This window comes from Leptinotarsa decemlineata, unplaced genomic scaffold (assembly GCF_025532065.1).
Source record: "Leptinotarsa decemlineata unplaced genomic scaffold, Ldec_3_MD MMD2_tig00002082_RagTag_RagTag, whole genome shotgun sequence".
NCBI lineage: Eukaryota > Metazoa > Arthropoda > Insecta > Coleoptera > Chrysomelidae > Leptinotarsa > Leptinotarsa decemlineata.
The window spans coordinates 1,530,847-1,548,695 of NW_027412573.1; the positions used below are offsets into that span (position 1 = coordinate 1,530,847).

The 17,849-nt window shown below is 34.9% G+C and overlaps 1 protein-coding gene across 2 annotated transcripts in view; it reads left to right on the plus strand.

The window, feature by feature from the left end:
• Adcy2 (adenylate cyclase type 2 Ac76E) overlaps positions 1 to 17,849 on the plus strand; it is a 169,376-nt gene that overhangs the window by 104,506 nt on the left and 47,021 nt on the right. For both annotated transcript variants that reach the window (XM_074176801.1, XM_074176802.1), the window contains exons 6-7: positions 9,787 to 9,914; positions 14,619 to 14,777. In XM_074176801.1, coding sequence (XP_074032902.1) covers positions 9,787 to 9,914; positions 14,619 to 14,777 — 287 coding nt within the window. The remainder of the gene's footprint in view (positions 1 to 9,786; positions 9,915 to 14,618; positions 14,778 to 17,849) is intronic.

Here is a 17,849-nt window from a genome sequence, read left to right on the forward strand (position 1 = left end):
TGAATTATGTTGCCATGACGCCATCACAGCTGATCACAGAGACTTGTTCGTGATGAAGATGAGATTATTAATTAATCAATTAATTGATGGATGTAGCCGTTACTACGTGGTAGGAAATCATAATGAAGAAAAGGGAAATTAAACTTTCTATGTTTTTTACCACTTTTATTTGTAACTAACGTTACTGCAGTTTTGTCCTATGAGGACATTTTTAAACGTATTCAATATATAAGGACATTTTCAAACTTATACAATATATAAGTCCTTATAGGACGAAACTGCAGCAACGTTCGTTACAAATAAAATAGGTAAAAAACATAGAAAGTTTCATTATTTTTTTCTTCATTAATTAATCAATTGATTATAAAAAAATTTTTTTGAGCATTTGAAAAAAATTATTTCCTTATAAATACAAGTATTCTACTTAAAATACATACAGTTATTTATTTGCATACTATTTCCTGAGCTTTCCAATTGATTGAGTTCAATGAATTGAAAAAAATTGAAAAAAATTATTGTTTTTGTCAGATTAAGCGAATCCCTTTAGATAATCGTCAGATTATGAGAGCACCTCTAAAACATAAAGATGAACCATATATATCTCAATCTGACGCGCTTGATTATTTCAAAATGGCGAATTTTTTGCACATTATAATAATGGCTGCGAGTTTGCGTCAGATCGAAATTGTCAGATTATTGAATGAGAGTTTTTTTTTGTTGCACTTAGCACCTCCTTAGAAAATCTGACGCGCTCGATTATATTTTTTTCTTTTCACTTTTAACCCTTACGTACAACCACCCACATCATGCAAACGATCAGATTAACATACCAACATTATTAAAAATATGTAGGACATTCATGCTATCAATATCTGACGCATATTTAAAAATCTATAGCCGCTTCCCCCACCGATGAAAAGGTATATATTATGTAAAATTTTTTTCTTCTTATCATCTCAGCTTTGCCACCTAATATGTCTCAATGACGCTCGAGTAAATCCCCATTTTGCATCGTGGGCTCCCCTGCTATTATGGAGCTAAACTTTTCGCAATTTTTGGTCCAAACAGGAGTGGGGGAAACGTGTGACGTCATCGACGTAGGATGGAATTAGTATCGGAGATATTTAAACGTGGAACTCCGCCCCTCGGCCCCCTTAGTACTCCGCCTCACCTATCGGTCCCCTTAGTACCCTGCATCAACGTTCCGGCCCCCTTGGGACTCCGCCTCACCCCTCGGGCCCCCTTGTCACGTTCCAGTTGCGTGATACCAATTAAAATCTGTTTAAAATCTGTTTAAAATCTGTTTTTCCGTTAACCAGCTGTCGCACCCCTACGAACAACAACCCTCTGAAGTCGAAACTTGTGCGAGCTGAGGATTAACGAGGTCTTACTTTTTAACGTGTGATTCCTAACACCTAACACAAAAAAAGTTTATAGTTATGAGTTTTTACCCAGGAGGTCGGCGTGGTAGATGTTGTCCTTAGCCTCGAAACCAACGTAGAATATTGAAAGTTATTGCGAATGGGTGGTATTTATAGCGTTTGTTTTGTTGGGACCGAAATTGACTCATTCGTTTTCGTTCTAACCTAGTCTTGTGTATGTATGCAGGTTACAGCTATATTCGAAAAGAATACGTTGAAATTTGAAAGAGTTTGCCTCTTTTCGAGGCAAATTCTTTCAAATTGAAGTTTCTCTTGGAGATGATCACTTGGTGATCGAAACACGTGTTGAGGTGTTAAAATAACGGTTTGGTGTTGGGAAAAAACTCCAGTGATATTAAATTGATGGATGTAGTCGTTACTACGTGGTAGGAGATTATAATGGATAGAAAAATGAAAATTTCTATGTTTTTTACCACTTTTAATTGTAACTAACGCTACTGCAGACCGGTAGTTTCGTATATAAATAGTCCGGTGAGAGAACTAGGAATACGTCTTAACAAGTTGTTCAGAAATATTACCAATGACGTCCCACCTCACAGCATTAAAAATTCACTGACTTTAGTAGAAAACATAAGGAACCTAACCACGCCACATAATTCAATTTTAGTTTCATTCGATGTAAAGAGTATGTTCTCCAACATACCAAAGTAGACCATATCAATTCCTTTGAAGTTTCAACAGCTTTCCATGTGTGCCTGAATCAGAGCTACCTACAGTTCAACAACAAATTCCATAAACAGGATTCAGGTTTACCAATGGGCTCGCCCCTTAGTCCACTTTTAGCAGACATATTCTGCACTATGCAAGGAAGGGTTGCAAACTCAACTATGTAGAATCCTTGGAAATTTACAAGCATAAATATTGCGGGTGCAACCTGTTAAATGACCAAATCGATTTTATTTATTCTTCGGTTTTTAAACTGGCACACGCGCATTGTGAACTGTGAATTCAGATACTCAATCAAGTAACGTTAGTTACAATTAAAAGTGGTAAAAAACATAGAAAGTTTCATTTCTCTTTTCATCCAGTAATTTTCTTGTCGAGTGCAATGTTATCATTTTCAAAAACCTATAACAACATAAATGCTTCTGTTTTTGTTGGAAAACATGAATACTGTTAAAGGGATATGCAATTTATTAGTGTAAAATTGACAGTTCAAAACATATATGTTCTAATTTGCACAAAACTGAACTGTTGCTATAGCGTTAATTACTTATTTGTGCACGATGGTTATTGACAGTAACCAATATAATTACAAACATATATCACAAAATCATGGTCTCCATGGGTTGCAATTAGAGAATCGATTGGGTGTAAATAAGCGAGAGTTATTTCAATAATTATCAGTCTGGATGGCAATCCACTAAATGGAAAAGGGAATGGTAATGATGTTTCGTTCTTTTGGGATTTGAAATCGGCATTCTGATCATTAGTTCATGTTTTTCCATTCCGAACATTTCCAATATGGTGATCACCCATCCATTCCAGATAATACATGACTTTTGAAGCATGACAACAAATCGTTCGATACAAAGTGTACCGCAGAGGTCTGTTTTGGAGTCTACATTTGGCACAAAATGATATACAGAGTGTAAAAGTCAAATGGAATGAATTCATTATTTCGGTTACTGAACATATTAAAAAAAACCCGAAACACATCAAATGTAAATTATGATTTGCAGGGCCGAAGCGAAAAGAAAAACCGGGGGGGAGGGAATCCAAATTTTCCCAATCCCACCAGCAAAATTTCCCAACTTTGGAAAAAATGAAAGCCGAGGGATTAGTTACTACTTTAATTCATTAATTTTCTTACTTAGCTATCCAAAGATTGGCTGAATGCTTATGTCCGTTAGGGTATGCACAAACAAAAATGAATTTTGGTAATTATAAAAATAATAATGGGAATTATTCTACTTTGGACCAAGGTTCTTGGTCGTCCACTATATCCAACATGTATAGGAATATTCAATACAAATGAAAGGCAACAACACTTGAATAATATTGTGCTTAAATTTCACTAGTTCGGACTTCCATTGTGTAATATATAAAATGATTTGAAATCTCTGAGACACCTAAAAGAGAAGAATTAAAAAATGAATAGCTGAAAATAAAAATTATATCAAGCAAAAACCTGAAATGAAATAACAGTGAAATAAAATACAAGTAAAAATAGAACAATTGAATAAGAAATTGAATGAAAATAAAGAAATGAAAAATAAAAATACAAAATTAAGAAATTCCAAGCCATGTTAGTTCACGACGTTTCGATTGTTGGTATCTACAATCGTCTTCGGGTGATGACTGACTGATTCCTCCGAGAGATGACTATTTATGGATCGTTCGAGTACTTTCACTCGTCACTGGTTTAGTGGGAGATGACCGTTTGGCGGGAGTTGGCAATTTTTCGCTTGATGATGGGTTTCCATACGTTGCGTATCTCTACGCTAGCTTGGCTGTTGGACAACATGTATGCGGCTTCCTTGAATTTTCTCCTAAACTAATGTTCCTCTCTGTGTATGATCTCATGTTTTGATCTCATGTTTTAACTCATCGACACAACATTGAGTGGTCCCAAGCTGATATTATACACAGAGGGGAACAATGGGTTAGGAGAAAATTCAAGGAAGCCGCATACATGTCCAACAACGTATTCAGCCAAGCTAGCGTAGAGATACGCAAAGTATGTTGCTCACAAAAATAAGTTCTTCTATCAAAATCGTGTTCTATGAGCTCCTGAGTGGGTATCATTTTATAGAAATGCATTTTATTTTCTTTTAATATGTTGATTATCGATGTATGGCTTACATTGAGTGTAGTGGATGCCTGTCTACTCGATGTATGTGGGTTTTCCTCAAACTCAAGCTTCACATCTAATTTGAGTTCATCACTCATTCCATTGGCAGCTTCTTTTTTTATCTGCTCCATATGGCCAAGCTCGCGAAACTGCTTCTCTATTTTGCTTATTGTTCCTTGAGATATGGATGGTAAATTAGGAAATTTCTCATGTAAAACTGTTATTTTATACATTTCCGTTAATATAACCATTTGTCAGACTTGAAGTTAGCGAACTATAAACTTTAATTGAAATACTGACAACTAATGTTGTAACATAGAAAACAAGTTGACATGAGGTTTTTAACTAACGATGTCACGGAAATTATTTACAGTTTTTCAAAGGATACCATCTAAAAAGAACACTGCTATGGTTTTTGCTTACTTTCTTATTGTCAATACCTCAACATGAAATATGTTTTTAGTCTATTTTATCGATTTTCGGTAACCATATAATTTTAATTCATTTTATCTCATTTGTTGCAATAAATTTGTGACAATAAGCCATAACATTTTTGAATAAAGAATAAACAAACCTTTCTAACGATATATCACAAGCCTATACTTCCCATTTGAAAAATTGTGGGTTTTACCTCTCATTCAACGGGGGTTGAAGGTAGAGGTAGCACTATTCCGTTGAAGTATGTCAAATTCAAATCATAATTTGTTGAAATATGTACCGTAACCGAAATAATGAATTTATTCCATTTGGCTTCTACACACTGTGTGTTCTGCCAAGAAAGTATCAGAAATTGTTGTCAAGCTGTTGAATTTTTCCAAATATTCAAGAATATATAAAGTAACAGCCTTGTCCATGATTTTAGATGTTACGAATAGTAAGTTAACTGGTCTTTAGTTAATTGGTAGACATTTCCTGCTTCTTGGGGAATATATTAAAAACTCGAGCTGTTTTATAGAAACAAGGAAATACCTCTTATTGTTAAACGAGCTGAGGAGCCTACAACATTGGCTCATTTTTCAGGAGCCACGACAGGTACTTCATCAGTATCAGAAGCTTTGTTGATGTTGAGTTCTTTCAGTATTCATCTAATAAGACACTGTGGACTGTAATATTGATGAGTTGTGGGGTTGAAAGAGAAAAAACTTTCCCAATATCAGTTCAGTGATTTTGCAGGAGAAACTGAAACTCAGAAAAGCAATTATAATGGTCCTGCTTTTCCTAAACCTCCAAGTCTTCCTCGACACTCTTCCAACATACTTTCAACTACCTAGTTTCGAAAATGGCGATATCAACAACTTCTGTCGAATTCAATTGAATCGAGTTGTTGAAATTAGTCAATTCATAATGATATACAGGTAACTTCAACTAATATCAAAGAATATGTCTCCATTCAAGCAAATCATCGTTCAAGTCGCAAAAAACTTTTCTCCGGAATGGAGAGAAATAACTGCCGAAGGTACTCTTTTTGCCATTAGCAGAAAGGGCGTTATACAAAGGGCCGCGATTAAACCCTCAAAGGAGAGTGCAACTCTTTCAGAAGGATTACTTTCGTAGCTCTAGAAAAAACTTTTAATTAAAACGAGAATTGAGCTCCACAATTTATTTCCAATTACTTTGTTGAAATCGAAACAGTATTTTTGCGGTGAGATATTTTCAGGTGCAGTTGAAAGTCATTATCTATCGTTTTACTTAGATTCTCTGGTGGAGAAATCTAATTACTCGTAATATTTATCACTCTTCTTTATAATTGAGTTGAAGAATTATTCATTGGAAAATGTTTTTTTTGTTTATTATGCGAATTAGAAGATCTATGAGTTATGAAAAAATAGAACACTTATACTAGAGAAAATTTTGATAATGACTTTGAGTGAAATAAATTATTAGTATTATGAACAGTATCAATAATGAAAATGAATGAGTAAGGGATTCTTCTTCACCAAGAAAATAGCCATTTTCAAATTGAATTTGGAACATTCACCACTCCCTCAATAACTGCTATAAAACAGCTACTTTTCTGTTTCTGTTTCTATTTTAGACGAAGCGGCGTTGTCGCTTCTACTATAAAGTAGCAGCTTCTTTGATTTTTCAAATGGAACACCCCATATATAACATCATATTATGATTCATTATCACTTTGTCAACAAATTCATATACTATTTCCCTATACCTATCTATTACCGTTTGAAAGATATAAATTAATTTCGATATTTTTTTTACCAAACATGAACTTTTATAAATGCTGATAATCTGGAACTCTCTTGCACTAAAACGATCAAATTTGAAATGGAGTGAAGTGATACTATGAGGATCTTCACTCCGAGTCATATTTTAATTTGCCTCATACAGGGTCTTCAAAAAATGCAGATACTTTGATCTCATGAAAAAATGAGTGGAACTCAATTTTTTCAAATGGAACACCCTGTATATTTCAACATTTTTGAGCTCTGCATCCAATTTTAGGTTAACTTTGTTCAGATAATACTATTTCTATTTTGAACCTTTTTCGAGATAAACTGTTTCAAACGGAAATTGACACGGTTTCCTTGTTCATCACTCATTTTTGTAAAACAGATTTCGTTTGATGTTTCTCAATTAGTCACAGATAATACAATGAAAAGATAATTATTAAAATACTCCTCAACCATCGAATGAAACTTCTCTTCAAACAATAGTTTTATTAACGCTGAAACACGAACTGAAAATAATGAACCCATAAATTAATTAGTTAATTTAATCGTCAGTGTATTTCAGAATATGTTCGAACACATCTCCACCTCTACTTAAACAAACATGTAATCTCTTCAAAAGATTGTCATGTGTAGCGCTTCTGATCAAGTCTGGAGTCAAACTATTGAAAGCAGTTGTAACTCTCGATTTCATATCTTCCATTGTTGTTATTGGAGTAGACTAAACCATATTTTTAATGAAACCCCACACGAAATAATCTAATGGATTGCCATCTGGTATTCTAGGAGGCCAATGAAAAGGTCCATTATTACCAATCCATCTGTCTTCGAAGATTTCGGTTAAAGCTTAGCTGACTGAATGAGAATTATGGGGTGGAGCACCATCCATTTGGTACCATACACGTTCTCTTCCTGGTCTATTATTTAAAATCATTTGAATTCCATTCCTCAGTACATCTCATATTTTGATGCAATCAAATTATCATCATAAAACTCGATATAAAAAATTGACTCATCCTTCATGGCACAAAATACATTGAATTGCCATCTTTCTTGAAAACCCCTTTGGCTGACAACACGGGGATTTTCTGGTGCCCAATAATGACTGTTGTGTCTATTGACAACTCAATTTTTTGTGAACTTGGCCTCATCTGTCCATATGATATTGTCAAGGAAATGTTCATCCTCTTGAGTCTTGACAAGTTACCATTCAAAGAATTCCACTCTACGAGATAAATCAGTCTCTTTCAAATGTTGGACACAGTAGAACTTATAGGGATGCCATTTATGCTTATTAAGAATTCGACAAATTGTCACGTAGGGTATACCTATCTCCCTTTCAGCCTCGTGCAGAGAAGCATTTGGAAATGCATGAAAGTATCTCAAAACTGTTATACCATTGTCATCATCATCCACTTCAGTCTTCTTACGAATGATTTTTGGACGGAAAGTTCCATTCAACCTACAGTTTTTTAGTAGTCGATTTATCACATTGTTATTTGGCTTCGGAAGTTGTGAATATCTTTCATGAAATACTCGGCATGTTCTACTTGCAATTCTATTGCACTCACCATAAATTATTAATAAATTCAAGAAATCTTCATTACTGTAACCTAATCTTGACATTATTCTATTATAATTGGTAGCTATCACAATCAGTCAAAACCACCAACGAAACTCTGACGTTAAATAATTGGTTTATTTATTTTTCCAAAGCACACTATTGAAAAATATCAATGTGTACTGTTGTACGTTAGAGACCAATACCTCAATGTATACAAATTGTAACTTTTTCTAAGGTAGGATACCAATTTCGAATTGACTGATCTGAGACACTTAAAAAACTGGATCAAAATGAAATATTACTAAGTATAAAAAAATGTTGAATATCCAAAATAAGTGATGAATTCGGAAAAATGAGCAAGAAAACCACCACCACCAATTTTTTCATGAGATCAAAGTATCTGCATTTTTTGAAGACCCTGGGGTGTTCCATTTGAAAAATAAAAGAAGCTGCTACTTTATAGTAGAAGCGACAACGCCGCTTCGTCTAAAATATTTTAGGCGTGTAGGTCATGTTGATTTATGCATACTGTGTAATTTTCAGGTTGATCCGTTGAATAGTTTGTCAGAAACGGCTAATTAACGCTCATCATGAAAAGCCCTGTTATACTGATGGGAAACCTCCGAAGAAATATTTCAGAAAGTTCAGTACTATATAAAATTTGATCTTTATGGGGACTCTGTACAATTGTTGTTGCAAGTGGAATATGCCAAAAATGTGTCATTCAGATTCAATCTTCATTAAATGAACAGATCACCAACTTCCGCATTTGAAAGCAGATTCAAAAAAGCAGAGTGAATTTTCATAATTCTCAAATCTATTGAATTTTAGGCATTCTAAAAATTGACATCAAATCTTTCTCTTCGAAATGTAACATTTCATAGTTGTGGTAGAACTCATGCCTCTCTGAAGCTGCTGATTCCATCCAGCAGCTTCGGGGTCGTTTATAGATACTTTTATACATATTGTGGCTGCATATCGTTTTGAGGTTCTACGTAGCACATCCCGAACTTCACTTTAAGAACTCTTTCATTTGCAGAACACCGTTCATGTGAAATGAATTGAATCTCCAGCGAATCAAATTTAACGTGAATCTCTACTTTCGCACAGGCACCTCTCTCAGAGTGCCTCAATAGTTTTTCTGTAGTGCTTGTGTTTTACAAAAAAATATGTGAATGTTGAATCTGCCTGCACATCTAGGAAACTACTCCTGTGTTCCTTCATTCTTTGGAAAGAGTTTCTTCCAGTTTTGCCAACACCTCTACTTTATTCGACACTGAAGTCTCATCTTCATTGTGGAATATTCATTAGTCTGTGAAGCATACCACTAAACGGTGATACCTTCTGTTGATTGTGTTTTCGATACCTTAAAGAAAAAACCCCTTACTTCTCCATTTTGAAATTTCTTGGACTTCTCGAACATATAGTCGAATAATTCTGGGACTTTTCCAAATCTGAATCATTTGAGACGCTCAAAATTTTTCTGTTTTTAAATTTGCTGTGAGACTTCTCAAAACCTCTATGTGTTGCATATTGCATTAAAAAGTAACGAAAATAGAAAAAAATGACACCTCTCTCAAGGTCGCATCTGATTAAGCAGACGATCAATTTTGATTTGGGTGAATACGGGTCGACATGAAATCAAAATTCCATATAGTTCACAATCTTGTCAGAATTTGAGACGACAACGTTTTAATAGTTGAGTTGAATTGACATGGGATGGGCCCATAGGTTTGTTTCCCAAAAAATATTATCTTCAATAACCCAATCATTCATTCCCATCGGTTTTGTTTTTTACAGGACAACCAGTGTATGCGAATAAAAATTCTGGGGGACTGCTACTACTGTGTTTCTGGTTTGCCAGTGTCCAGACCAAATCATGCCTACAACTGTGTCAACATGGGGTTGCAGATGATTGAAGCCATCAGGTAAGTGTGAAAACCCCTTTAGCCAGTATGGACAACTTCCATTGTTTGAAAGTGAAGGAACTACTGCCTTTATATATCACTTCAGGAAAAACTGTGAAAATACTAACTGGCCACTCATATGAGAGATTTTTGAGGCCCCTCATCTGAATTCAATATCAATATTCAGTATGATTTTGGCCATTCCATTCATTATTAAACTAGTAATAAACTATCTTGTGCGGGGTGGGCTGCCTATGTCCACAATAGCACCACTGGATATGGAAATAACAGGATAACTAACGGAATGTAAACGGCCCAAGTGTCTATAGTATCAAGGACGAGACCTTTCCATTTCAGCAACTCCTGAGGCTGTCAATAAACCTGGAGGCTAATTAGTGCCGCGTCATCCTTGAAAATGCTAAATTCATGAGCATCAGAGGCTGAATATGTATCAGAAGATAAAACTGACTTTCCCTGGGCAGGTCATCAATCGCTCATACGATCAACCACACCAGAAGCAAAAAAATCCTATTGTGTCCTTAGTTATAGCCAACTTTTTGATGTTTCCATGAGATAAAGTTGTTGTGGTTACTATGACATCTTGTGATTTGAATGTTTTGCAACCTATTTTTTGCCTTAGTATGCCATTGTGACTGCCATGAAGGTTATGCCAGAAGCTGGTTCATAGGTAAAATTCCATAAATCCACTGGTTGGCTACAGGTTTACTATGAGGATCAGAAAAGCGTCTTCTAGCTGGAAGGTTAGTGTTCGGCAGCCATGGAAGGGCCTCTTTAGGAGTCCTATTTGTGTTGCTTACCTATCTGACGAAGATGGTCGCAGACTGATCGCCAATCAGGTCCTCACCAGTTTGAGAAAAATGAACCATGGTCTGTCCTTGAAGAGAACTATTCTTCACAGGGAAATTTCAGGTCCTGTCAATGAGAGCCTGCCCTTTAGAAGTTTTTCAGTTACTAAAAAGTTGAAATGTGACCTCAGGTCTATGACTTTTCCAAGTCACCAGAACTTCAATACCCCTCTCGAAGCGTGTTTCACTTACCAACTTGGCGTCTTCAGTAGATGGAGAAAACTAATTCCCAACTCTATTTATATAGGGTGCATGACACTAGATTGAAAACCTAGAAGAAATGTTTGATGTATTATTTAATACTAAATATCGTTGTGTGTTATTTGGCGATTTTAATATTGACTGGTTGACTGATTTTTTTATGGTAAGAAAATTAAAAATATTCGTTTTGCTTATGGTATTTTACAAAGTGTCACAAAGCCTACACGTATTACAGATATTAGTAAGTCATTAATTGATTATGTGATATCCAATATCAATGAAAATAATATAGTAGCTGAAGTACATGACTGTCCAAAAATAACGGATCATTTGGTTATTTCAGTTAATTTCTGCAACGAAATCAAGATTAATAAGAACGTCAAAAAATTTAGAAAAATTAATGAGATATATGATTTAATCGAGAAGAGGGATAGAGCATATAAAATATTTGAATCGGGCCGCAACAACAACAAAAAAGATAAATAGGAAACCTTTGAACTATTGAGAAATGATGTTGTCAATCTTTTAAAACAAAAAAAAGAAATATATTATTTTGACAATATTGACAGATACAGACATAATCCCAAAGAAATGTGGAGAACTTTGAAGAAACTGGTTAACAGTAATAGCCGTAATGTCTCGAATTGCATATATGTTGAATCAAATGAGCATAATCGACTATTAACGAGTAACATAGAAATAGCGTGAGATTTTAATAATTATTTTGTTTATAGTATTAATGATATTATACAAAGTATTAGCATCACTGAAAGTTGACACAATGTTAGCAATAATTTATATTGTAAATTCGAAAACTTCGAAATGCTCTCTATAATAGATTTGCGGAAAATAGTTTGTAACCTAGACAATAAATTCTCCATATATGAAACGCTGAACGGTCATATTATTCTAAACTTAATTAATACATCTCTATATATAGGAAAAATACCATATAAATTGAAAAGCAGCACTGTTATTCCTATTCCAAAAATAGCAAACACCAATAAAGCCAGTGAATTTCGACCCATTAATACTTTGCCCCCAATTGAAAAAATTCTGTAAGTTGCTGTATATGAACAGTTATTACATCACGTAACTAAACATTCAATTTTGACAGATAATCAATCGGGTTTCCGTAAAAATTTCTCATGTGAAACAGCATTACAGCTCACAATATGTAATATTAAAACTAACTTGGATAACCAGAAATATGTTATTGCTGTATTTTTAGACTTAAAAAGAGCTTTTGAGACAATTGATACAAAAATTATGTTGTTAAAATTGGCCCAGTATGGGATTGATGGAAAGGTGTTAGAATGGTTCAGTGGTTATTTAAATAACAGAAAACAGAAAGTCCGTTTCAAAGATGCACTATCAAATGACATTGATGTAGGTGTTCTCCAAGGTAGCGTTCTGGGCCCACTTCTTTTTGTTTTATATTTGAACTATATTGAACTTTTTATCGAATCTGAGTTCATAAACCTATTTGCTGATGATACGTTGCTTATGTGTAGCGATATGAATTGAGATAGAGCTATTCATAAAACTGATAGGATTTTAGGAGCGGTAAATGGGTATTTATGCACTAACAAATTGAGGTTGAACGTAACAAAAACAAAAGCAATTATTTTCACCACGAAATATAAATACAGTTCTCTAGATATCAACGGTATAAACCTCAATATCAATAACGAAAAAATTTAAGTTGTGTCATCAGTCAAATACCTTGGTTTTCAACTGGATATTTTTTTCAAATTTTGACAATCACTTTGAATATATACATAAAAAATATCGAACAAACTATATTTTTTCAGTAGAATAGCACAAAATTTGTCAATGCAGTCCAAAGTAATAGTTTATAATACCATTATTCAACCACACTTTGATTATTGTGCGTCATTATTATTTTTATTTGACCTCAATAAATTAAATATGCTACAAAAACTACAAAATTGAGGGATGAGAGTAATCTTGAAAAAAAATCGCCGTACTCCCATAAAAAGTATGCTTGATTGTTTGAATTGGTTATCAGTTGAAAGTAGACTCTACTATTTTACAATGACTCTAGTATAGAAAATTGTAAATGGAATAGCACCAGAATATTTTAAAGATTACATCAAATTCAATAAAAATATTCATAATTATAATACAAGAAATTCCAATAATATACATATAAACAGACCGGCATTCGGAAGTACCATGAATTCGTTAATTTTTAAGGGATTCCACGAGTTCAATGAATTACCTGAAGAAATAAAAACATATCCATTTTAAAAGATTTTGAAAGATCACTTGAAGAATTAAAAAAAAAGTAATAGAATACAAATTGTACAGTTATGTGGAATTATTTGGGACATTATTGGCAATCAATATTTATTGTTTTCAATTGTTCTCTAGGGTATTTGTATAATTAAATGTATATATGTACCTATATTTCATTATCTATTTAAATGTTACTTAACATATGGTACTGAAATATTTATATGTAATGTTCATTGTCTGGCTACATGCTAGTTTAAATCTCAAATTGTTTAAATTTAAAATTTTTTACATATATTTTTTTTTACATTTCATTGTGCTAGTGTTATTATTACACTCATAGATATGTATATTAGGTTTTCTATTTCAGTGAAGATTATTATTATTATTATAGATTTTTGGATACTTCAGGGTATGACCTGAGCCTTATGAAGCATCAAAAGTTGCTGGGGTTTGTACAGTTTTCTGGTTCGGAACAGTGTTCAAAGCTTTTGAGAAGCAGCCTTTGAAATTCCAGCGACATGATTGTACCAAGAAATATGGGTGTCCATTTTAACCCCCCAACAAACTCATCTAAGCAGAAAGCGAAATTGTCTGTGATGACATTATTAAATCCGATTGGAGAAAGCCGATTACTGGTATTTTCGTGGCATTGAATTGAACCTGGTTGCTCTCACCCCAATTCGAAATCACCTCTAGAACCTCATTACGATATGCAATCTCCTACTGCCGGTAAAGATGTGCATCCGCAGTCGATGTCCTGGAATCCAAATGGAATTACAAGACAAGTGGGCTGTCGTCAGCAAAGCTGTATATTGGATTCTCGGTTTTTTCCAATAAGCTGTTGATACACAAAAATGATCCGATATGCCATAGCAACGAAGTTTGGCCAGCAAACCCTCATGACTTACACGGGCAATGTACCGCGCGTTTCAACCATTTAACGGTCGCCATAATCGTCCTACCAAGGGGACTATTCGCGGGAGAATCCAAAGCAGAACTCGACCTTTCACAGACCACAACTTGGCTAATTTTGCGTCGTGGCCTACACCTATACAAAGTTCAACTGACCCAGGAACTGAAGGTAAACAACCACGACAACAACGTGTATTTGCTGAAGGAGGACCTAACACGGATCCTTGGGGAACTCTATGATCAATTTTTCGAATGTTAGAGGTTACGTTGTTATGAATACATATATTGTCTTCTACCGGATAGGAAATACTTTTACGGTTTTAACGCTTAACCTCTTATTCCGTATTTTTCCAGCTTAATTAGAAGCATATCGTGGCATACACTATCAAAGGCTTTTGACGAATCACATAACATAATGAGCATAACACATAAAACGAATGAACTGACATTGTTTTCAGATTCTCAGAGAAATTTTCTGTTTCAGATTCGTTAGAGAAGCCACAGGTTTCAACGTTGATATGCGCATAGGTATCCATACGGGAAACGTTCTGTGTGGGGTCCTGGGTTTACGAAAGTGGCAGTTCGATGTTTGGAGTGACGACGTCACGCTGGCCAACCACATGGAATCAGGAGGGATAGCGGGGTGAGTTATTGGAGTGAAAATTGTATCTCCTGTTGTTTGAGCATACCAGTAGTTCTAGGGAGAGATTTATTCCGGAGCTGAGAAGCTTGGGGGTGCGGGTTCGTTTCGATATCAAAGGGAATTTATTAGCTTCATTATTTCTCGGCACGTTCGAAGTAAAACTTGGAAACTTTGGAGAATAACATTCTTTGACACAATGAGAACAATTGGAAAAAATAAAAGTTTGAAACAGGGGAAAAGTTCCTTGAAATGGATTTGTTTTCCTGTCATACTATACCGGGTGATGATGATTATTGTAGGGAAGCTAGCCCAACCGTGAGACAGGTCCTACAGTGAGACACTGTCTCTCCCCCAATTGTCACGCGACCGACTAGGTTTTCCATTGGTGAGCAGAAACCTTACATACCAACAAGTAATAGCCGACTGTGTTGAACACGCGGCTGGCAAAGATGCACGCGCCGTGTGTAAGTAAGTAAATATTTTCAAGTTTTGTCAGTTCGTGTTTTCGGAAGTAAAAGAAAGTATTTTGGTGATCTGCCTAGGTTAAAGGTAAGTATTTTTCATGTAGATTACAAGAGTGGAATCATTTTGTCTCTATAAATTTTATTGTATAAGTGAGGTTACAAAATGTCTGCCGACTACACGTGCCCAACAGTGAGACAGCGTCTCACTTTTGGGCACTGTCTCACTGTTGGGCATATGTGACCAAATATTTTTTTGCAGGCTAATTATGGATCCGAAGAAAAGAAAAATTGGAAATTGCGCAGAGGAAACAATGAAAGAAGCAGTAAATCTGGTCAGAGAAGGAGGATCTTTGAGAAAAGTAGCTGCTTTGAAAGATATACCATTTCAGACATTGGCTAGATATGTTAAGAAAGCCAGAGACGTTGACGACATTAGTCAAATACGGATGAGTCCCAAGTACAGTATCAATAAAGTATTTACGTCCGCAGAAGAAGATTCCCTAGAAAACTATATCATAAGCTGCTCACGCATGTTTTATGGGTTGTCTGTTGGCGATTGTAGAAAACTTGCCTATGAAATGGCAATCGAAAATAAAAAGAAAATTCCTGCCAAATGGCACGAAAGGGCTAAAATGGATGAGAGGTTTTCGCCAAAGACATGTTCGACTGTCGCTTCGCAATTCCGAAGGGTGTAGTTTATCCCGTGCGACGTCATTCAATAGACATAATGTTTCAATTTTTTACCAAAATTTGAAGAATGTATATTCAAGAACTGATGCGTTTGCTGACGAAAGAAGAATCTACAATTTGGATGAGACTGCGACTAAGACGGTTCAAAAATCAGCAAAGGTTGTTGCTGAGAAAGGGGTGAAGCAAGTTAGCAAGGTAATAAGTGGGGAGAGAGGTACATTGGTTACCACTTGTTGCATCATTAGTGCCACGGGATAATACCTACCACCAGTAATGGTCTTTCCTAGGGTGCATCTAAAGGAGCTCCCCATTAGGAACGTTGAGGCTTCAGGTACTGCCTGAAAAAACACTTCTGAAAAATCAATAATACCCGAATATATTCTATGACACATTGGCTCTTGTAGGCCATAGCTAAAATATTGGTAGTAACTTATGTTTGTAGCGATATCCGCCTCATGAATTTGATGTTGTACCCGCTATCACAATTCAAATTTCATTTCTGGTCCTTTGTTATATTTTTTTTTGTTTTTCATCTTTTTCATTTTTTTTTGTGAGGTGCAAGAGGAATAATGAACCCTGTTTAATCTTGTATCTTATTGAAAAATTTGTATTTTGTTTTTATCCATATTGTATCGTGTTATTTCAGATGTCAATAAATTCATTCATTATTGTTATTACTTGCTGTTCGCAGACCTCAAAAAAATGCTCACCGGTTAAAAATTTTGCTCAAATGAGCGAAACTGAGGCATATTTTGAAGCAAAAGATAATCTGTTCTTGAAATTTAAGAGCGGATTGGAATTATTGTCTGACTCTTGATGGAAAAACACGTTGATGAGTAAAGCAAATGTTTACCAAAAAAATGCGTTTTTTCTCTAGGCCCGGGGTGTTTTAGCCCAGGTGTTGAGACTCGCTTGGGCTAAGTATTGCGGAAAGTGCGATCCATGAAAACCTATGCCTGTACCGAAAATCAAATATCTGCTTTAAAAAATGACTAAAATACAGGGGTGTCCTCATCTCAAATCTGTCGCACCGTATATATCTCTTCAGACCATTTAATAATTTCTTTCCAACAGCATAACACAAGTGACCATTTCCTTCCAAAAAACAGCCATTTTCTCCAAATTCATGGCAGCTCTATCACGTCATTTATGAAAATGTAGCGAGTAATAAGAAATGTTTACACAGTAAAGGAAAATTTTGGAATTGAAATTTTTCATCAATATATTCTGTATAACGAAGTGATATCAGGTTGTTACAAAAGTTTCGTCCGTTTTCATGAGTCTTCTTCAAACTGCAATATCTGTCACGTCCTGATTGGCGAAGGCGCTTGAAAAGAAAGTGTACGGTTTCAAATCTCAAACCACCTGCTCCTCCGCCACAATATCACTCATTCGTTAATTTGATTCTGATCTTTTTCGGGATTATCTGTTCAAACACATATCTTTTTTGCTTTGTCATATCATCACTGAACATAATTTCATTCGTATCAGAAACACTTTTTATATACTCTTTTATATAATCTTCGAAGAGATTCTGTTGAAAAAAAAAAACATTTTTTTTCAAAATTTTTTGTGTATTCTTCTTTGGGTAAGGCACTTCTGGAACCACCCTTGTAAATGTACTGGAAATTAAATTAAATTTTGCGTATTTCACCGTCCAACTAAAAAAAAAGACAACTAAGCGAGTATGAACATCATCGTCTGCGTCAGATAACGTCACACAAGAGATATTTTGATGATTCCTGAACAGTTTTCTTCCATTTCACCTAAACTATTATAAGTCATCTATATTTGAAGAATTGAAACTTCCCCATTGGTTAGCTATCGACGAAAGAGATTGAGAAAATCGTTAAAAGCAGAATTGCTTTTGGGATTTTTCGATATTATTATGAGGTGAACCAAACGTCAACGAGTTGAA